Source organism: Telopea speciosissima, chromosome 7 (assembly GCF_018873765.1).
Source record: "Telopea speciosissima isolate NSW1024214 ecotype Mountain lineage chromosome 7, Tspe_v1, whole genome shotgun sequence".
Lineage (NCBI taxonomy): Eukaryota > Viridiplantae > Streptophyta > Magnoliopsida > Proteales > Proteaceae > Telopea > Telopea speciosissima.
Genome location: NC_057922.1, coordinates 26,045,189 through 26,068,800, shown reverse-complemented (window position 1 = coordinate 26,068,800; position 23,612 = coordinate 26,045,189). Strand labels below are relative to the sequence as shown.

The following is a 23,612-nucleotide window of genomic DNA, read 5'->3' as shown; positions in this document are numbered from 1 at the left end:
TTGGTATTTACTTTCTAAAACCATACCAAATTCCCGATACTATACCGATTGACACCCTTAACAGCTACGCGACCTGGCTGCAAACCCTTTTCCTGGGTTTTTTATCCTCTCTTCTGCCCTGGTTGCAATAATGTTCCTGCTGTCCCAATCGCAAACGTCGACCAGAAATCCCATGGGGATTTTGGAAAATACAAAAACTTAAGGAGGGTATTTGTAAACCCAAAGGGGATGAGGATTATTCCAAATCCACGAATGCAATTGGGGGCTACATGAACATTCCAAAATTTTCCCCTCTCACTCTCATTTATAAAATATCTAAATACCTCTCATATATAGAATCTTGAATTAGGATTTTGCATGGTCAATTCTGAAGTTTCTTAATACACAATAATTAAGGGTGTCAATCGATTCAGTTTCGGGCCGATTTAAGAAACAAATTGTAGAAACCATAACCAAATTGAGATGAGTAATACGTTTTCAAAACCAAAACCGAATTGATTTGGTTCGGTTTGGTTTCCGTTTTTTTGGTTTTGTATTCAACTTTTTAGTGGGTTTTAATTTGGTGTCATATATATTCAGTTTAGGTCCTATTTTAAATGTTTGGACCAATTTTTTTACATCTTCACGGATAAAAATTCCTTAGTTGTTAGGATCATAGTCCACCAAATTTTAAAATGAGAATTTAACATCCACCTTTAACTAAAAAATTTAAAAAGTTCTACCAAATAGAAAATTTAAAAAGAATATAATTTTATAGGGTTTCTTATTCAGTTTAAAAATAGGTAATTCGGTTCGATTTAACAGTTATAAGTATGAAATCGAAATTGAAACCGAATCGAAACTAAAAAGATTCTAGATTTGGAAACTAAAACTAAACCAATTTACTTCGATTCAATTTTAAATAACCGATTTTGATTTTGATTTTGAATTTCAGTGCCGATTCTAAATTGACACCCTTAGGACTACACATGTATTTTCAATTATAAACATTTAATTATCATGAAATAGAAATAAACCAAACAGTTCAACACGTCAAGGACCGAGGCCTCTGGCAAAGGAGTTAGATAAATTGTCTTCCTCCCTTGAAATTCGGCTCACTTCAATCATATAACACTCCGTGTCCTCTACCAAAAAAAATTACACTCCTGACCTACTCAAGCTCTGGCTCAAACTTGAAGTTTACACGTGGTTTCAGGTATTGGGATATGATCAGGTGTATCGGCAGGTCTAGACTCAAGAGCAGGATCAGCTAACACAATATCGGATATTCGGATGGATGGATTTGACCTGATCAAGTCAGGATCAACAAAACCCGAGTTCCTAAATCCATCCACCCAAATCTTCAAAAAAATATCTTCTTAAGCCTTCGGTAAGAGAGAGAGAGAGAGAGAGTTTTCTTCTCCAAATGAGTTTTTAGGATTGATAAAAATGAAGGCAGCTACCAACCCTATTCATAGTTGTGGAAGTACTCCTTCAAGGGGTTTGTCTCTACAAAAGGGTGTGACCTCAAACGAATGACTGGAATTCAATCTCTCTTGGAAATTTCAAATCCATGAATTTGGGCTTTCCCTATATATGGACGCACACCGTATGAAAAGGTATGTCCAAAGATAATGCATTTGACAATATAATTTATGTTAGATCTAGGACTAAAAGCCCATGACTTAATAAACATCACAAATTGGCCTAAAAGGCTTATTGAATCCATTGTCCAAAAATTATAATAAACCCATAATTAAACCTATTTAACCACACCACACCACACAATACCACATCAAAACTAAGGGAAAAACCAAGAAGGCAACATACAAAACAACAAAAGAATAATTTTAAAAGGATTTTTAAACTCCCCATTATTAAATAAAACAAGGGAGAGGGTTATCTACAATGTCAGAGTGCAGTTTTGGGCGAATAAGGGAATCCCCTGTGGAATCTAACAAAAAGGAGAGAGGAATTTATGATATATCACCCCCTCACATGAACAATGATATGTGAGGGGGTGTACAATTTTATTTTTGAGTTGACCCCCTCATATGAACAGTGATATGTGAGGAGGTGTACAATTTCATTTTTGAGCTGGCATTGTATAAAACTTTTTCTCATAAAACAAATACAACAAAAGTGCTTTTTGACAAGAACTAAGGGGCAATGGAATTTAACTTTTTAAGAAGATAGTTGCAAAACATGGCCTACTTGTTATTGCCATATAGTAGTTCATTTGAGACTTAAATTTAGTGTACAAAGAATCTACTTTCTAAAATGTCAAACTGATCCAAGTACTATAAATGGCCAACCAAAAATAAAAAATTTGGGACACAAATTTGGTGAACAAAAAATCTACTTATCTAAAATTTCAAATCGATCCAAGTATTAAAAATGGCCAACCAAAAAATAAAAAATTTGGGACTCAAATTTGGTGAACAAAAAATCTACTCATCTAAAATTTCAAACCGATCCAAGTATTATAAATGGCCAACAAAAAGGTAAAAAAAATTTAAATAAAACAAAAGTACTCTTTGACTACAACTAAGGTGCAATGGAATCTTAATTTTAAATTTAACATTTTAAAAAGATAGTTGCATAACATGGCCTACTTGTTATTGTCGTTTGGTAGTTCATTTGGGACTCAAATTTGGTGTACAAGAAGTCTATTTTTCTAAATTTTCAAATAGATGCAGAGATTCTAAATATCGTAAAAAAAAAATAAAAATGGTTACAAGTCAAAGGTAAAAGAAATAAATATGCCAAATAAAATGCTTAGGATTGAAGTCGAGTAAAAGATGGGCAATATGGTTGGCTTGGACCACGAATTCAAAATAGAAAAGAAAATTTCATTGGGGCCTTAACCATTCAACGATTGGAACTTGAAATGTGATCAACCACAATGCTTAAAGAGGTTCTGTTACTCCAAGGCTCCTCAATGATTAATTTGGTATACTTTTGTCAAAATTAAATTAATAAGAGTTGATTAAACTAATGAAGTGAAAGGACTTAATAATAAAAATAATAATATTATTATTACTATTATTACTATTATTATTATTATTGAGTGTTTGAATGGCAACTCTATAAGAGTATTTAGAATTTGACATCTTATTTTGATTGTCCTTTGTCTTGTTTTCAAAGTTTCTTTAAGTTTGGATTTTCAAAAATAAGTTGAAATTGACTATTATTATGACATTATCAACATGAAATGAATCCATTTCCCTTATTGGATAAAAGTTGTTTGCGGCTGTGTCATATCAAAAGGCAAAAAAGTAAAATTACACATTATCTAACATTTTTTGGGGATGTCAATTAGAAAATCTCATAATAAAATGAGAAAAATTTTCTAACAATGCCAGAGTGCAATTCCCCTCTCATAAGAATATTTTAATTATTTTCTCTCATTACTCTGGGTGCAACGTAAGGTTGTTCCATTGTGATTAAGTGGTCATGGATTCGAGTCTAAAAACAGCCTCATTGTAAAAGCAGGGGTAAGGCTACATACATTATGACCCTCCCCAGACCCTATAGTGTCAGGAGCCTTGTACACTAGGTACACCCTTTTTAAAAAAATTACTCTGGGTATGTGGGTCCCATATGGACAATATTTTTTTCAGGACAATCATTGGTGTGGCATGCAGATTACTCCCACGTTGGTCGTATGGGGGAACCCTACCAAATGAAAATGATAATTCCTTTGTTTAAGTCATAAAGGTCATGGCTTCAAATATCAGTATCGAATCGCCGTAACAATCTGTAATAAGGGGGAAATCGTCCAAATACCAAAACTCCAAGAAAATGGAGAAAATGGGAACAAAACCTTCCAATATGGGTTGATCTGATCTATCTATATTAGTATCAATACCGGCCAAGACCAATAACAATATTTAAAACCATGATTAAAGGTAGAAGAATTATGGTCCAAGTTTTCCTTCAGTTAAAAGTTAATAGGTTAATGGGAATCCATTCGCCACGAGAGGATGTCGGGAGGGTACTTTGAGAATTATACTAAAACCCTATGGGGTTTGTGAATCCTAGGATGGGGTACTTTGAGAAGGAAAACTTTTTCTAAGAATTATTGTTTTTAGATCTTTTATTAAGTTATTGGAATTGTCCAATCAGCGCAACCTGAAATGAGAATCTGTCGCAAATATCTATGTGTGTGCGGAGAGAGAGGCTGTAAACGGATGGTAAAAAAATGGTCTCCATTTAGGATGTCCGTATCAAGTCAGGGGATATCTGGATCCAATCACATTCGATCCGGTAAAGCCGCTTACATCTCTAATTGCCGATTACTTTTCTTTTTATGGAAATGATTGTAAGACACTATTTAGTGGATCCAGATCTTCTACGACGTGGGCTGCCTGTCCTGCCGTGCTGTGCAGACACAAGGTGGTGCTCATTGACCGCCTTACCCCTACTGTGCCGTAGAAGATCTGTGTTGCTATTTAGTTCCTCTGATTTGAAGGCAATTAATGAGAATCTGTGAGAAGGAGAAAGGGGCATGTATTTGGACATTCTTTAGGTCTAGTTGGTAAGGACCATTGATATTAGAGGAGGAGGAACACTGATATCAGAGAAGGAGACTTCTTATCCAGTCGGTCATACCAGGAGAGGGCAGTACAGGAAGCAATCGGGAATTTGAAACAAAATGTGAATGAAAACCCTTTTTTTTTTCTTATTTCTTTCAATTTAAATATCCGGTTTTCTATGGCTATGTTTGATATGCATTCTTAGAATAAATTATAGGTCTCAAACATATTTTGAAACTAAACTATTCATTATTTTCACACTTGCAGAATGCGTTCTAGATTTTGAATCTATTTTAAGAATATATATCAAACACAAATTAAAAACTTACGCTAATTCTCTTTTTGGAAGGAAGATCGTTTCCTTTCGCTCATTTTAAATAGCTTTCATGTTAGGTTTTCTAAGAACTCACGCCAATTCTCTTCATAGGAAGAAAGGGAACACTCTTTCCTTTCCCTTCGTTTTAAATAGCTTTCAAGTAGCTTTTCTTATCTAAGACCCAAGCCAATTATCTCATGGTTTCATGATGGGACTTGCAAGGGCCAGCCTGGTGCAAATGCATTCATTAAGCAAGTCTTTCACCTTGCACATGAGCTCCTATGGTTCCGTGTGTCTCTGGTCGAAAGAGAAAAAAAGGGAATGTGATTTTTTTAAAAGACTAAATGTTTTCTGTGTCGGGGTGCAGGCTGCGCCCAGAGACATGGTGGTGGGCAAAATGACCACTCCACCCTCCTGAATGGCAGAAATATCCAGCCCATGTGTCTGGGCACAGCCTGCACTGTGGCACGGAGAACATCAATCCTTTTTATAATTATTATCTCACATGATATGTACTTACTAAGTCCAAAATATTTTAAAATTGGTTATTAAATTTTGGAGAGAAGATTTATATGTCATTCATATGTATATGAATCTCCCACATCAATCCAATGAATGTAGGTAAAGAGTGCAATGAATGGAACTTATACAAGGGACAGAGTAGTCAGGGAGGATAAAGACAGTGTTGGAAAGAAAGAATATGAGAGCGATGTATATGAAGTGGATATATATCAAACACAAATTAAAAGCTCACGTCAATTCTCTTCTTGAAAGTAAAACCGTTTCCTTTCCCTCGTTTTAAATAGCTTCCATGTTAGGTTTCATAAGAACTAAAGCCAATTCTCTTCATGTGAAGAAAAGGAAAACTCTTTCTTTTCCCTTCGTTTTAAATAGCTTTCAAGTAAACTTTTCTTATCAAAGAGCTCATGTCAATTGTCTCGTGGTTTCATAATGGGACTTGCGAGGGCCAATCTTGTGCAAATGCATTCGTTAAGCAAGTCTTTCACCATGCACATGAGCTCCTACGGTTCCATGTCTCTGGTTGAAAGAGAAATAAAGGGAAAGTTCTTTTTTATTATAATTATTATCTGACATGATATGTAATTACTAAGTTCAAAATATTTTAAAGTTGGTTATTAAATGCTGGACGAAAGATTTGTATGTCATTCATATGTATTGGATTCTCCCATGTCAATCCAATGAGTGTAGGGAAAAAGTGCAACGTATGGAACACAAGGGACAAAGTAGTCAAGGAGACTAATGAGAATGCCAGAAAGAGAGAGAATATGAGAGTGATATATATGAATTGGAGTTATTTTCTCTTAAATCTAATGTTCCTTGCATTCAACTTCCTTTGATTTGAAAAATACAATAAATATATATTTGAAAATGTAATTATAAATTGTCAATATAATAAAAATTTTAGGCAAATTACGCAGTTATAATTTTGGTTTTTTTTTTCAAAACTGAATTCACTTTTCTTCCTTACCCTTTACTTGTAACAAGTCAAAGCAAATACTAACCATTTGGAGAGATTGTTTAGCCATTTCCAATCTTTATTGGTTTAATTTTATGATAATTATGCTTGAAGATACGACTGTGTACATACACGGTTCATGCACAAAACCTTTTTTTCATATATAATTATCTGTTTGTCTATTTATATTTACCTAAGACAAATTATGTCAAAAGTCAGAACCTTATATATGATTCTGTTGTATTATATACAATTAAATTAATCATATATTGCATATTCAAATTCATATTTGAAGCCTTAATAGAGTGGAATTTTCAGTTAGATCCTAGGTTCTAAATATCTGATGAGATTTGAATATTTTTTGCGTATTTACTTCATACTTTATCTTTTCATGCACACCCACCAAAAATCCTTGAATGACATATGGAAACTCGATTAATTAGTGCACAAATTAAAGGTCTACAAGCCATGTGAACAAAAGCATATGGAAAATAGCCTTGAGTAAGGTAAATGAACCAACAATTCTTTTTTCTTTTATCATATAAATCAATAATATGTGAAGGATTTTTTTCCCGTCCCTATCTCTGGCAAAGATAAGTCTTTACTATTTGACACATGACGATACATGGGTTAGTTCATGTAATAGAAGATCAGGCAAGCATGTCATTGGTACAATTTCGACTTAAAATGAGTAGAAGATGTAGTTAAAATTACAAAAGATGTCATTATATATTTTACGTTCATCTCCATTTGATGGCATTTTGATAATTTTACTAAAACTTTGAATCAAAATTTGAGCAAATTTTCTCTTTGTTTTTTTTTTGGATTAAAATTTAACGATCGAAATTAATATGAGATCCTCTATCATATGAACTAATCCATGTACTATCAAATATCAAACAAAAGCGTTATACCTCACTAGGCATATTGACTCCTACAAGTACCCTCCCATGTTGTTTCTCAATTCTGCTTCAAAGTTGTTGTGATTAAGAGAAAGAAAAGAAAAAAAATTCAAACCTAAAAAAAAAGAGCTTTTTCACTAATTGGGCCATATCTAAAAGTACTCCTTGATTAGAACTAAGGAGCAATGAAATCTTGAGTTTTAAATTTAATTTTTTAAGAAGGTAGTTGCAGAATAGTGTCATATGGTAGTTATTCAAACTTGTTCAACTAACAGTTCTATTTTTCTATTATTTACTTGGAAAACCAATCCAAGTCCTATAAATGGTCAAAAAGAGGACTAAATTTTGTTGAAATGCCAAACATAAAAGTCAAAGAGAAACAGATGGTTTGAATTGAAGCCCAATAAGGTTGGATTAAATGGATGACTTGGACCATCAAATTCTACATATGACTAATTCATAGGATCCTACTTATTCAATGGCTGGGAACTTGCCACATCATCAGCCACATGGCTTAAACAGGTCTGTTGTTATGATCAATTTGCTAGGGTTTTGTTAAGATTATTAAAGTAAATTAAATTAATGGAGTTAAGCAACCCAATAATAATAAAAAGATAACTCAAATTAAAGATAGAAAGAATAAGGGAGCTTGTAGATCTTTGATTGATTAGGTGATTAGAATTGTCCAATCAACTTAATGGGAAATGGACGTTTAAACTAACAACCTAAAGCTTCAATGATTAGGATTAAATTTGACATATGCCATAAATTTGTATGAGAGGGTGTGCATTACAGAGTTATATAGACACTTCATTTTGTCACCCTCGGTAATGGACTCGTGAAACTTTTTTTTTTTTATAGCTCTGGAAGTTCCTCAGGTCTCCATTGACCCAAATTCTTCAAATTAATTGGGGATAAACGGGCCAAAAATGAGTTTTCAAATAAATATGCTAAAATTGTATTATTTTTTTTAATGTATAGGTGAAACCTAGCCTAAACCCAAAACCTGCCATGAGTCGGGGTTATACTTGAACTAGGCCTAAACCCCAAAGTCAGCCAAGGTCAGTCTAGGTAGACTGGCTAGGGCTGACACCAAACAAAAAAAATAGAATCTACCATCACCATCGACTAGAGCTGATCAGTCGCCAACACCAGCTAAATTTCATTGAAGTTCGATAGATGCTCTGTTGGCACTCAAGTAGTGCTCTTCTACGCCCGGCCACTAAATCTACTATTTCCTCGTCCAATATTCCATTCCATCGTACGCTTGCCACTTCCCATGTATCGGATATTTTCTATAGTAGTCAACGGGACTTCACTCTTTCAACACAAATCTTCTATGATGCGCTGCCTGTCTTGCCTGTGTTGCGTAGAAACAAGGCGGCACACATTGACCATCTTACCCCTGTTCGGGCAAGACATTCGGGCAGGGGTAAGGCGGTCAATTTGGGCAAGACATTCGGGCAGGGATAAGGCGGTCAATGTGCGCTGCCTTGTGTTTGCACAGCACGACAGAACAGGCAGCCCGCGTCGTAGAAGATCTGGATCCTCACTCCTTACATGGACTCCTATAGGCTGTAGACGGATATATGTTGGCTTTAGGGTAAGAGATCTCTACTTGGTGGCATGGTTTCTACATAAGCTTATGGGTCAATGGGTGAGCACGCTTGGGTATCTACCTAGGGACAGAGACGTCATCTCACGATGCCCTGTGACTGTAAGAGGGCGTAGAAAACACCACCACGTAGAGATCTTTTTCCAATAAAAGTATTTATGTTTTTAGTGGAGGAACTTATTAGTATCCCTCGACCCTCATGTGCTTAAATCCTCATGTTATTGTATCCCACTATTTCTATGCCGATCCCCCACTGCCGGTTTGGTTAAAATTCAACACTAATGGAGTTGCTCAGCCTAACCAAGGTCATGTAGGGATTAATGGCTTGGCCCATGACTCTAATGGCATAGTTCTCAATGTTTTTTCTCAAATATAATGGCAAATTTTTTTTCTCAATGCTTTTTCTCTCTCACCTATGACATAGATTAACATTATACTTAGAAGATGACCGTCGTGGCCCCATGAATGGCAGAAATGACCGTCGTGCCCCCATGAATGGTAGAATATCCGCCCCCAATGTGCCAGCGTGTGCTCTCATTGGCTGCCGCACTCGTGTGGCCCCTGCGCTCCCATGCAGAGAATGGTTCCCCTCCTTATACTTAATATAGGGAGTTTCTTAAGGGAAAATTTTGTTGTCAGAGAGGTTGGTTACAACAAGATTTTAATTTAATTTTATTTTATTTTATTTTTTTGTTCTTTTAATATAACACACTTCTTTTTTTTATGAGGGTAAATCATGTCATTTCATATGGACAATGATATAATGATAAATTATTTTTTAATTTATTTTGAAAATATTTTTTTACCCTTAACTTTAACAACTTTTGAGAATAAGACAAAAGGTAAAAATGTATAATTACAACTTCTTAGTTCACCTACTTGTTGACAATAAGATGCACCCGGCCTTTTCTTATTAACACCCCTCTAGTCTTACTTTTTTGACCTTGTAGTATGACACATTTTTTTCAATGAGGATAATAATGTCATTTTACATGTGAATAAATCATAAGCATGATAATGACACCTTTTGATTTTTTTATTTTTTTTTTTGATAAAGTAATGACACATTTTGATAATAGCATAATGATACGTCACTTTCAATATATTTTTGAAATCTTTTATCTTCAAGTAGTTTTGGATATAAAACAAGATGTCACTTTCAATTTATTTTTGAAAACTTTTGGATATATACCCCTATCTTCAAGAAGGTTTTTTCACCAAAAAAAATCTTCAAGAAGTTTTGGGAATAAAACAAGGGACGTGTAAAAGAAGAAGAAAAGTTCTCTGTGAGAGAGAGGTTACTGTCCAAGTCCAAACACAGAGGGGGCGAAATGACCTCCCACCCCCATGATGCCAATGCAAACACACTTATCCGCCTCACACATGTGCATGGGCCATGCTTCTCTTACTAAGAATTGAATGTCAACCCTTAAAAGAAAGTATCAAGTTCTAAACATACCAATAGAGTTGTCATTCACACGCTCCAATACTTAGAGAAAGAGGCATGCATTTGGGTCGATGTAGTAACAAAAACTGACATAAGAGAGAGAGAGAGGAGCGGGACAACAAAATGAGAATCTCTCATTAGAGAAAGAGGCATGCATTTGTACATCCTATGGTTCGATGCATTGGAAGTGGAAGAGAATTCATCTTGGAAACATCATTTCTCCATTACAGAATCATTAGCAACTGACAAGTGTTCTTAGACACTTTTCCCTTGTCCATTTTCTACACATAATAATGACACCTTTTGATAATAACGTAATGATATGTTACTTTAAGTTTATTTTTGAAAACCTTTCGATTTATACCCCTAGCTTCAAGAAAATTTGGGAAGAATACAAGGGTCGTTTAAAAGAAGGGGAAAAACTCTCTGTTGGAGGGTGTACCATCAACACCCATACCCAGAGGAGGGGAAATGATCATCCCACCCCCAAGAAAGGCAGAAATCCAATCCCATGATGCCAATGCAAACACCCTCATCAGCCTCGCGTGCGTGCATGGGTCATGCTCCTCTTACTAAATGTTGATCTTTTAAAGAAGGTACGAAGTTCTAAACATACCTATAAAGGTGTCATTCAGACACTCCACTACTTAGAGAAAGAGGCATGCATTTGGGTCGATGCGGTAACAAAAACTGACATAAGAGAGAGAAAGAGGCATGCATTTGTACTGCCTATGGTTCCATGCAGTAAGAAAAAAAAAACTGACACAGGAGGAGAAGACGAGGGGTGCTCCGTGCATGCACGCAAGTGTGAGTTTATCTAATCTTCTATGGAAGCTTGAGAATTTGACGAGCTGGAATTGGAAGCAAAACCATAGCTTTCAACCAGGTTTTGTAAGTCCTCACGCCAATCTTCCTCATGCTTGGTTTCATGTTGGGACTTAAGTGACGCCCATAAAGTTTAACAACTACTGAATAGGTACCAACAGCTTCGTACCATTCCCACGATGAGCTCACTATATATATGAATCATGCATGCATGACCCATATGCGACCCTCAACACATACGATCAGCCAGTTATATATGAGTGTCAAAACCTAGCACAAATCGATAAAATCGGATTGAACCAAACCAATCTTTATCGAACTGGGATATGATGAAATCAGTTGAAAATTGAATCATATCGAACCGATCGATATCTAGACCAAAAACCTAACTGACCGTTTGACACCCCTATAGACATAGTTTCTTTTTTCCCCTATATATCACCAAAAAAAAAAAAAAATGGAGAAATTGTAACTTTATTTTAATTGGCCCTTGTATTATTTCTAAAGTTATTTGATATAGGAGTAAAAAAAATATTTACAAATAATTTGAAATTGACTTCTCATTATTACTAGAAGCCATGGTTTTAGTACACGGAATCGGAACGTATATTGACAATACAAAAAATCGATGCGATACTGATACAATATCGGCCTGGATCGACTGTATCAAACAAAATTACACGTTAATTTCCTTAAAAAATGAGTTTTCGGATCATTTTACCCCTTGTCCGTACTGTGCTACCGATACAGTATCAGCACAATATCGATATCGATGACTAGCAAAACCGGTATCATATCGCCCGATACTAATACTTAGAAGCATGCTAGAAACTACACATTTTTCTAGTACGCATGTAAAATGATATTGAAAAGAAAAAATTTGTTAAAATAAAAAAGATAAAAAAAAAAGAAGTAAGATTACAACAATTTCTCACAAAAGAAAAGAAAATTCCTCTTCCAAATACTAATCTTCAAGTCAAATTTTTAGTTGTCCTCAATGACTACTAGTTCTGATACATTCAAGATTATTTAGATTGGGTGATTCACTATATATTCCTTTTCAATTATTTTGTAAGACTAATACAAAGTTGCTTCATTACAACCTAATGAGCACTCAAAGCCAGTTTCGAAGAAAGAGATGTTTAAAAGAATTTATAGAACCAAAGCCACTTTTATTTCTTTGACCAAATGTGTTTTGGTTGACATATATGACCCCATATGGCCTATGCATGTGATGAGATTGGGTCTCCTTTCCTATTTTCCATTCCAGTTTCTAGATCATCGCACCCTTCCTGTTGGATGCCCCTACATGCCCCCTCATTGGTTTTGCACTGACTTCGAGGCTAAGGGTATCAATTTGGAACCAAAACTAAATACTGAAATAGAAACCAACTGTACAAAACCATTGCAAAGAAGATTCGGTACGGTTTCAATATGGAAAAATGGAATCATTTTTGGTTTGATACTGTATTGATTTTTAAGTCAAAACTATTTGATATGTATCGAATCGTACTAAATTATCTACTTTTGTACCGAACTGAAGCTGCATGTGTATTGACTAATTGTGTTCACACACACAAAATACACATAATATAACGTTAAAGACAAAGTGAAGATAATTTTCCACAAACAATATAAAGACAAAGTGAAATTAATATATGTAATTATAATATACGTATATAATAATATAATGTTAAGCTGCAAAGAGTAAAGATAATTTTCCAAAAAAAATAAAATGTAAAGACAAAGAGAAGTTAACTTATTTCATACCGAATAAGAAACTAATGATATGTTGTGAAACTGTATTTCACACACAACTGATGATAGTTTGAATAAGAAACTGTTGTTTACCATACAAAAAATAAGAAAATGTTTTTTATACCTGATGCAAGTGTATATCAATATCGAATAAAAATCGTACCGAAACCATACCAAATCAGTATGGTATCGTATGATATCGATATTAAAAAAGGAAGTTTGTATTCGATATGGTAAGGTTTGGTTTTGGTATTTACTTTCTAAAACCATACCAAATTTCTGATACTATACCGATTGACACCCTGAGTAGCTACGTGACCCGGCAACAAACCCTTTTCCTGGGTTTTTTATCCTCTCTTCTGCCCTGGTTGCAATAATGTTTCTGCTGTCCCAATCGCAAATGTCAACCTGGAATCCCATAGGGATTTTGGAAAATTTAAAAACTAAAGGAGGGTATTTGTAAACCCAAAGGGGATGAGGATTATACCAAATCCACGAATGCAATTGGAGGACTACATGAACATTTCAAAAATTTCCCCTGTCACTCTCATTTATAAAATACCTAAACACCGCTCATATACAGAATCTTGAATTAGGCTGTTGCATGGTCAATTCTGAAGTTTCTTAGTACACAATAATTAAAGGTGTCAATCGATTCAGTTTCGGCTCAATTTAAGAAACAAATTGTAGAAATCATAACTAAATTGAACCGAGTAATACATTTTCAAAACCAAAATTGAATCGACTTGGTTTGGTTTAATTTTATTTTTTTTTCTTTTCGGTTTTGTATTCAACTTCTTTATGGGTTTTAATTTGGTTTCATATATATTCAGTTTAGGTCCTATTTTAAATGTTTGGACCAATTTTTTTACATCTTCACTAATAAAAAATCCTTAGTTGTTAGGATCATAGTCCAACCAACTTTTCCCAAACACTAAATGAAAAAGAATTTAATATCCACCTTTGATTAAAAATTTAAAAAAGTTCCACCAAAAAGAAAATTTAAAAAGAATATAATTTTATAGGGTTTCTTATTCAGTTTGAAAATAGGTAATTCAGTTCGATTTAATAGTTTTAAGTATGAAATCAAAACCGAAACCGAATCGAAACTAAAAAGATTCTAGATTTGGAAACTAAAACTAAACGAATTTACTTCGATTCGATTTTAAATGACCGATTTTGATTTTGTTTATCACTTTTGGTATCGATTCTAAATTGACACCCTTAGAACTACACATGTATTTCCAATTATAAGCATTTAATTATCATGAAATAGAAATAAACCAAACAGTTCAACACATCAAGGACCGAGGCCTCTGGCAAAGGAGTCAGATAAATTGTTGTCCTCCCTTGAAATTCGGCTCACTTCAATCATATAACACTCCGTGTCCTTTACCAAAAAAAATAACACTCCTTGACCTACTCAAACTCGGATCGTTATCGTGTCAACTTGACATCGTCGGTGGGCACCGCCATGTGTGCACGATGGGCCCTGCTACACATGGGCGTGCCCATTGCACGATGCCTGATCGCTCAAGTACTTGTGATAATTTTCCTCAAGCTCTTCTAGTTTTTTTAGCCTTTATGGAAGACCTCTCAAACTTGAAGTTTACATGTGGCTTCAGGTATTGGGATATGATCAGGTGTATCGGCGGTCTAACTCAAGAGCAGGATCAGCTAACACAATATTGGATATTCGGATGGATGGATTTGACCTGATCAAGTCAGGATTAATAAACCCCGAGTTCCTAATCCCTTATCTGACACCATGGTGACGAATTTTTCTCCTCTCAGGTTCCCTGTCCGGTCAAGTGCACAGATTTCTCTCATAGGAGGAGCGAAAATGACGATCTCACCCCAAGAACCTACGCACCTGACCGGGCTGGAACCTGAGAGGAGAACGATCCCGTGGTGACACCTAATTTTAAATGGAAAAATTGGGGTCCCTTTTCTTTACCCAAAAAAAATATCTTCTTAAGCCTTCCGTTATATATATATCGGAAAGAGTTCCAACCCTATTTCGAATACAAATTGTCCATCTCGTCAGAAACGAACTTGTCAATTCGTGTTTCCTAGATTTGGCCCTACTGTTTTCTTCTTCTCCTAACTTCTCAACTTTCTCGAAGATTTTGGCCATACTTCTCATCTTCTCCAACTTCTCAACTTCCAAGTTTCGATTTATCTTGAAGATTTGGGTTTACTACTCTTCTCATCATCTTCTCTATTGAGAATATAGAAGGCAAAATCTAAGGAAAATGAGTTCTGGATTGATTTCAGGTAGTGAAGTTGGCTTCCATCCCTACACAATACCGACCCCTTTGTTCAGAAGATCAAATGGGAAAGGTTTTGTTTGTGTTTTCTTCGATACCCAACAGCCCAAAATAAGTTTTTCCATCAAAAATAGATCCGGGTCCTTTAGAACGAAGGCCGCCATTAATGATGGGTTCTTCACTACAAGCCTGCATATGAATTTTTATCAGTTGTTAGGGATTTCAGAGGATGGGTCTTTCTCAGAAATAAAAAAAGCTTATAAGCAATTGGCGAGGAAGTATCATCCAGATGTTTCGCCACCTGAGAGGATGGAGGAGCACACGAAGAAATTCATTCAAGTACATGAGGCGTATGAGACATTGTCTGACCCAAACAGGAGAGCTTTGTATGATAGGGATTTGTCAAGTGGTTTGCATCTGGCTTTCTCATCTCGCAAAGGCTACGCATATGATGAGGTATTGTTTATGTTTTTTATTAGGGTTCTATGATTTGGATTTCTGTTATTTTGATTTCTTCTCTTATTTTGTCCAATTTGCTTTTCTAAATATGACATTTAAAGGTTTTTTTGAGAACACTGATTTGGGTTCATAAAAAATTTCTTGTTTGTGGAGTCTAATCCATAATGACCTGACTTATTGCTGATCTTTTGGCGATTGCCTCTTATAATCTTCAGAGAAGAGAGTTTGTATTTTGGGTTTCAAAGCAATCAGAGTTTAAATCTGAATTCCCTAATTGACAGAGAGAGAGATACCTCTTCTAAATTTCCTTCCTCTTTGTTGATCTTGGTTTAATGGAATTCTGCTTTTGTTTTTGTTTATCTTTCCCTTCTGAATTTCTTCTTTTAATAGCTACCTTTGCATTGATTAGGAACTCACTCTCTGTTTTTTTTTCCTAATAATTAGGGATTGGAGGAAAGAAATTTTTGGAGGAACCATTGGGAATCTCAACTTGAAGGGTTGAAGAGGAGAAGCACGAATAATGATTCAAAAGAGAACATGTCATGGGGAGCTCGAATGCGCAGGAGAAGGAATGAATCATCAGCCAACTTATAATTTATTATTTTTTATTTATGCGTATATTTTCACTTCCACTTGTGTGGTCGATGGGAGGTTAGATGGTGTCTTTTTCTTTTATTATTTCCCAGTCTTCTCAGTGTACAGATGTATTTTCCACTTTTTCCACACTTAATTCAGTCTCTGATTATAAAGCTTAGTTCTTCAGTTGCCGAATTTGAATTTGGCTCTTGCTTTTGCTAGAAAGAGTGTTTGTTTTTGCATTTTGATCAGATTTGATTACTCTTAAAATTGGGAAGTGCAATGGATTCTTGATGAATAAAACAAAACTTTTAACTTATAACCCACCAACCTAACCAAAGCAATAAAGCTACCAAACACCAAAATTTATATCTACCACAGGTCCTCACAACAAGACTGTTATTAATTTAAGGGAGAAATCAAATTTAAATACTATTTTATGCTATTGTACAATATTATTACATTGCTCCACATAATAAAGTACAGATCTCATAACCAAATTGTAAGATCAAGCAACCACAATCTTGTTTGTATACCTTGATGAAAGTGTTCTTCTCAATAATTTTTGTTCAGATTCAAGCCTGTAGAACTCCCAAATTTGGAGGTTGGAACCTCTCTAGTTTCATTATATCCTCTTTTGACTCTCTCTCTCTGTTTTTTTTTTTTTGTGGGATTGGGGGGGGGCGGGGGGAAGTTCTTCTAAGAAAGAAGTTTGTAAAAACTGCAACTCTCACAACCTATATTTCATTATTTCTCTGGTTTATAATAGGCTTCTCAATGAGCTCTGTTTGTAATCTAAGCTTCCGAACTTAAAGAGAGCAAAGTGTTCGAAGACAATGGCTTCAAGCTTTGTGGTTCATTTACCATATGAGGATGTAAAATGAAATTCGAAGTAATAGAAGCTATTGGTGACTATGGTTCAGTTCTTCATCAGGAACATTTCAAAATCCAATTGCCTTTTATACTGAGCACTGATGGCCCTTCCCTCCCTAAACCCCCTATTGTAACATTGTACACAAAAGGGAAGGTTTGGATTTTAGGGCAAGGAAGCTGTGCAAATCTGTGGTATTATATATCAGACATGGTTATCTGAGAGGTTCAAATTTGTGGCATTAGTTGTCCAGGGTTATAGAAGTTTGCAGTTAAAATGGAAACCACTGATTTTTTATATTTTATTATTAATTTTTTTAAACCCGAAAACTATCTGGGACCAGGGCCAGTCCCTAAAAGTTTATTAACAATAAAGCTCAATGAATCAAAGAATACAAAGAGGGGGACATACCAGCCTAACCCCTGCCCAAGATTAAAACAATTCGCACAACCTCTCAAAAACCGACCAAACGCTCAGAACCCCTACACAGGAAATAAATTAAACTCTTAACACTGGAAAGCCAAAGGCTTCTTCACGGGTAATCCAATGCAATTTCAGCGGTAAAGAGCTATCACCATGAAATGTCAAGTCCAACGTTGATTCACAAGCCAAGCTAGCCAGAAAGTCCGCTGCTCTATTGCCTTCAGAAACCACTGATGTTCTTCTTACGCAAGTAGAACAAATTTGTGGCATTAGTTCTATTCTTCTACTTTTTTTGTTTTTTTGGGTCATCTCGTATAAGATAACAAAATGTAACCACCCCCCTATGCCCATGAAGAACCATGCATGTGCTTCTTGTCTTAGCATGTAACATTCCATTATTCCCTTGGAATTGTCCTTATCCTCAAAGACAACGAAATTAAGGGTCTCCCAGGAACTCATTTCTTAATAGGAAAAACCCATGAAGCAAAAAGAAGAATATTTACTTGAGCGATAATCATCTCACAGCATGCAAACCTTGCTATAGGGAATGACATCACATTTTTTGCTAGTATCTTTTTCGTAAACTTTGGATGACCCTTTATAGAGTTAGTGGCTTTAGAGGCTTTAGAGATGTGTACTTTGAAGTGAGCGGCAAATAATCCACATTGTTTGGACTTCTTCTTCTTCTTCATTTGCTCTGGGTGCACCATTGTTCCTGATTCAATTTGCAGCACCTCAATTGCATTGACTACCACCTCTTCATTCGGTCCCTTCATGTCTCTTAAGGATTCTTCCATTTCAAGGTCATTAGTTGATGTACGCGATCCAAGTTTGTCAAACAATTCAGTAAGCTGCTCAATGATATATATGTTATTGTCCAACGTGAAGTGAACTTACATTGCCTTCCAATTTTTTAATCTTTTGATCCATCCTAGGCTCTAATACCACTTGATACGTACATGTTAAGTATCTTGAAATAAAGGAGATGAGAGAGAAGAAACTAAGATAAGAATTTGCTTTTCTAAGCATGTACCAACCTATGGGGCCAAATCATGGCTGGTCATCAGCGAATCCGGATTAGCTACCCACATGGGGACAGGTGGGGACAGATCTGACCCCTCCATGGGGTGTGGATCCCACATCCTAGAGGTGGATCCCACACCCCCATGGAGGGTTATGATCTGTCCCCACTCGTCCCCATGTGGGTAGTAGATCTGAACTCGTCATCAGCCACCCAACTCACCTCTACCAAAACTAGAAACCAAAGCTAGCACATCCAAGAAGAAATCTTGGTATGCAGTTGAACCACTTGGTGACCCCTGGATAATTGCCAATAACTGTTAAATGGAAAACTACTCATTCCGGATCACAACCCTACAATTGAAGGTTATGATTTCAGAGATGTTTCAAACTGCACAAATGAGGCCATTTGAATCTCTCTTTTCTGTGTTATGGAAATGCTTAGCAAGAATTAGTGAAACATATACATAAGAAACAGAGTAGGTATGTGAGTTTTGGATTTCAATACCATTGGAACATCTTTTGCTATGGAGCCAGAGAACCAATTCACTCAAATCAAGCACATGGATGCCTGAATTTATTGGTTAGGTATTGATTTCGGAATTTAAAAACTGTTATAAGACCAAAATCGATTGGGCTGAATTGAAACCGATCAACCAAACTCTTTATTAGTTCGGTATTGATTTTGGTTTTTAAAAACCTTTAAAAGACTTTAACAAACCGGATCGATTGATCAGACCAACCAAAACTGACCATTTGGACCGAAACCCAAAAGAAACCTATAAACCCGATAAAAATTTACATTTTTCTTGGAAAACAAATAAATTGAAAAGCCAAGATGGACCGACAATAGACTGATATGGGGCTGTTAAAAGAAACCGATAACAGACACTGATAGATATTGGTTTCGGTTAGGCTTTTGTAAACCGAACACCTTATCGGTCCGATTTTGGTCAAACCTAGTATATATGTAAAAAGCCCAAAAGAAAGAAGTTCAAATTCGGACTGAACCCGACTGTTTGACACGCCTTTGTTTATCCCCCCTAAAAAAATATAAAAATTTAAGATGAACCATTATCTGCTCCATTTCCTTGCCCGAACACTCTCCCGGGTGGGTCTACCCCCCCTATTAGAGGGACTTGGGGAACTGGACCGAACAGGAAATGGAGCAGATACTTTTCCGCTTAAGATTGTATTAATAAAATGAAAGTGCAGTAGAAGATGGACCATGGGTTGTCATTGACAAGGAGACTGTATGTTAATCTTGTCATCCTTCTACCTTCCAACCCTAGTCATCGATTTTGCTTGCAACGTGGCATCAAAAGAAATTGTTTATTTTTACCATTAAAAAGAAAGGGGTCTGTCCACCCCATTTAAGAATCTTGTGAGGGATAGTTTTCGGACGGTAGGATTAAAACAGTTAAATATGATGCATTGATTTGGTATACAATGGTATACACTTAAATACGTATTCTTTTTTATATGAAATATGTATTCTCTTACTAAAAAAGAAATATCTATCTATAATTGAAAAAAAAAATACCTAATACAGTTAAAAAACGTAAAACACCCTTTCGTCTTCTCCCCTCAGTCTCCTAGGGTTCTCAGCGGATTCGTGCTTCCCACTTGGAATGTCATCAACAACCTGCAGGAGAAGCAACAGGTAACGTCTGCTGCTCTCTCTCTCTCTCGCTCTCTCCCTCTCTGTCTTTCTCTCTCGCTCTCTCTCTCTTTCTGGCCTTGTGAATGATTGGACGTGGGTTTTATTTTTTGAAGCTTGAAAATACCCTGTTCACGAGCTCTGAAGACCACTGCATTTTGGATACAACATCTTCACCGCAGGTATACTTCATTTTTTTGTTCTTTAAACATGTTTAATCCAGCAGCAGTATAGAAGTATTTCAAAACCTATGGCAGCAACAAAGAAAGGGGAAAAATAGGCTATCGGTTAGATTATATAGGGAGGATAAGAATATAGAGCCTCCATGTTAGCAATTGATTTTCTCTGTAACCTGGGGCTACCATGGAATGACTAGACTCTTGGATTTAATCCAAGATACTGATCAGGATTTCTGAGAATGAGGTTTAGGGAAATCATCAAAGCCCATAACTGCAGCTTTTATATGGCTAAACAAAACTGCCAATCTCCTTTTCTCTCATTGCTAATGGGTTCCTGAATCAAGAAGTTGAGTTTTGGTGAGAGAAACACACCTTCTGTTCAGCTGCACTCTTTAAACTTAGAGAGAAATCCCATGTCGGTGGGTTGCAATCTTATGGTGCCTCCTATTGCTTCAACTCAATTTCCATTATATTTTGCTGATCTTAGTCCTGTTTTCTTTATTTTCTCCCTTCAAGCCCTATGTTGCATCCCTGTCCATATTCTCTGTTTCAAGCCTATTTCGATACCCATATCCATAATTATTGTGCACAACTGGAGCTGCCAATCTGCCTAAGAGTGTCATGTGTGATGAATAGCAGTTTATGAAAAAGGAACATAAATGTCTCAGCAGAAAATTGCCAAAGAGATGGCGGCTTCAATTATTGCTTGTTATGTATAAAGGTGATAATTAGGAAAGTACCAAAAACATGATTGTTGAATTATGTGTGCAATGAAAAGAAATAATGACATGCATATTGTTAGTAGAGTAGTGGACAACTAGAGATGTCAAAGACTGTCATAGGTGGTAAATGGCAGAAGTCAAAAGGAACAAGAACAATGACAGATTCTAATGTAGACAAAGCAGTAGAGAGTCAACGAGATGGTGATTTCAGTTTTGCTTGTCATGTATGGGGTTTGTAATTAGGAAAGTTGGGGAAATGTGAATATTTATTTGTTGTATAAAAAGAGTGGTTGTTTAATGCATGAAGTGCTGGTGAGCCTGGCTCCATGCTTGAACCCTATAGATACCAAAGATATAGCGGATGTTTCACTATGGAATCAATGGCAAAGAAAGAATTTTCCTAATAAATAGAGCATAGAGGGCTGCCACACAAATGAATTGAGGTTGTTCAATTTTTTCGTTTTAGATATGGGTCTCATTTATTGTTTAATTATTTGTGTGGGATACAAGAAAATTCTAGTGTCTTATCCCAAGAAACAAAGACCTCTATTTATATAGAGTTTTGTAGCAGAAATAGCTGTAGAAATCCAATAGGCAGTACCTTCCTTTGCCTGGTGGACCAGGGAAAACTCAGTTGGATAATAATTGGGTGGATCTGTGAGTATTCTAGCCTACCCCAGGTAGTTGTAATAAAAGATTCTGTTGGTCATACTATGATTGTTAATTTTGTTTCTTGATCTCTCTTCAGAAACTTCTTGGAAGGGGGTATGTTGGTTCACTGGGCAGAACTGAGGACCTGCTTTTTTATAGTAATTATAGACCATATAAGTAGAATTCGACTCTTGCTCTCAGAAAATTCAATGTATGAAGCTGAGTGATGTAAACTGGCTGTCTAAAACCAGCCGCAGGTGTAGGGATTCTTCCCTACACCAGCCTAAGTAACCATCGGGTAGGTGTAGGGATGAATCCCTACACTAGCAACAATCGTGGGGATTTTTAGTATTTGTTTTATTTTTATTGAGTTGTAATCTAATTAGGATTCCTAGTGCAAATCTGAATCCTAATTAGAAGTCCTATGTTTTATTTTTATTGAGTTGTAATCTAATTAGGATTCCTAGTGCAAATCTGAATCCTAATTAGAAGTCCTAAGTCCTAGTTAGCATTCCTATTTTGAGTCCTAGTCCTAGTTGGCATTCCTATTTCTATTTTGAGTCCTAGTCATAGTTAGGATTTATTTTATGTCCAGCCTTGAAGGCTATATAATGTAAAGAGCTCCATTGAGCCCCCACGATTTAATGAAGAAGATTATTGCTTTAATGCATTCCACTGTCCTGAGATAGGCTGTGAAGGTGAGGCTGAGATAGCCTTCACTAGTTCACTGTTTTCTCTCCTTCGAGTGCATTCAAGTTTGTCAAGTTTGTTGCTGCCGATTGTGTGAAGGTTCAAAGATTAGTTACTCAGATCTGTTCTCAGTCCAAGGATCCATCCAACACAAGTAAGCTTTCATCCCAACCCTCTAACCCTTCTTCTCCTATCCGTACCATCAAACCCTAACCCTCAGTTCATTTAATCCTCCATTCTGCCCTAACCTATTGCATTATACCCAAGCAGATTCTGGTTCTGGTTTTAGTTGGATTGACATCCATCTGGAATTACATTACTGAGGTTAAGGTCTCTAGGTCAGAGATAGCATGGAAGAGTTTATAATGTTGTTCTACTGAAAGGTTTTAAGAGTTTGGTGGTCACTGTAGTAACATTTTTTCTACTGTAAAGGTCTATGAGTTTGGTGGTCTCTACAGTAACTTTATTTCTGTTTCTTAAGATAATAGTTGGATTATATGAATGAGGATACCGGCATTTGGTTTGTGTCCTTGGCTACTTCCCAGTAGGCAGTATGCATTCATCTTTTCGGATAATCTTGTCATTCTAGAATTTTTTTTTTGGAGGGGGGGTTGTTGTTGGAGTGCAGTTCAGGTTCTTGTATGAGCGCCATTCGCGTATGGCCTAACTGCACAGATGCAATCCAAGGGAGGTGGGTTCCACAGCCTGATCCCATCTGTGTGGCTCAGACCCGTACGAGAATTCTCGTATGAGAACCTGAGCCAGCCTCGGGTTGTTAGGCGTCACTATGCCTAGTAAAGTATAAAGCATATCAACTGACTGCTCAATTTGATATGGTTTGAAATTAATTACTATCATGAACCTAAAAGTAATTTGGACGACATTGACATTAACTTCTTACCAAAAAAAAAACATTGATATTGAGGTGTGGTCAAGGTATTGGGCAGCAGGGGGTGTTTATTTAAGAATCTTTTGGGGGTTTATTTTGGACCATTGGATCTAAGCACCATGGAGATACATGTGTTGATTTGTAATAAATGGTATAATATATGCTTAGGCATACATAATTTTCATGTGTTGAATTGGGTTGCTTTCTTCCATCGCTCTGTCACATTGCATCACCAAATTACAAGGAAATGGGAGGGACTATTGTTGCACATTATGACTACTCTATCAATTATCATTAACAATTATGTTATGCTTATATACTTCTGAGTTTTAGAGGGAACAAAAA

The 23,612-nt window shown here is 36.0% G+C and overlaps 1 protein-coding gene and 1 long non-coding RNA gene across 2 annotated transcripts; both read left to right on the top strand.

Moving 5' to 3' along the window:
* Positions 1-15,112: 15,112 nt before the first annotated feature.
* On the top strand, positions 15,113-16,215 carry LOC122668395 (chaperone protein dnaJ 20, chloroplastic-like). The gene is made up of 2 exons (XM_043864969.1): positions 15,113-15,583; positions 16,031-16,215. Exons 1-2 carry the CDS (start codon positions 15,113-15,115, stop codon positions 16,178-16,180), a joined length of 621 nt encoding a protein of 206 aa, XP_043720904.1. The 3' UTR covers positions 16,181-16,215.
* A 2,466-nt stretch (positions 16,216-18,681) lies between these two features.
* LOC122669034 lies at positions 18,682-21,581 on the top strand. The gene is made up of 3 exons (XR_006333954.1): positions 18,682-18,930; positions 20,128-20,139; positions 21,572-21,581. It is a non-coding gene; the product is annotated as an uncharacterized LOC122669034 (long non-coding RNA).
* The last annotated feature ends 2,031 nt before the right edge of the window (positions 21,582-23,612 follow it).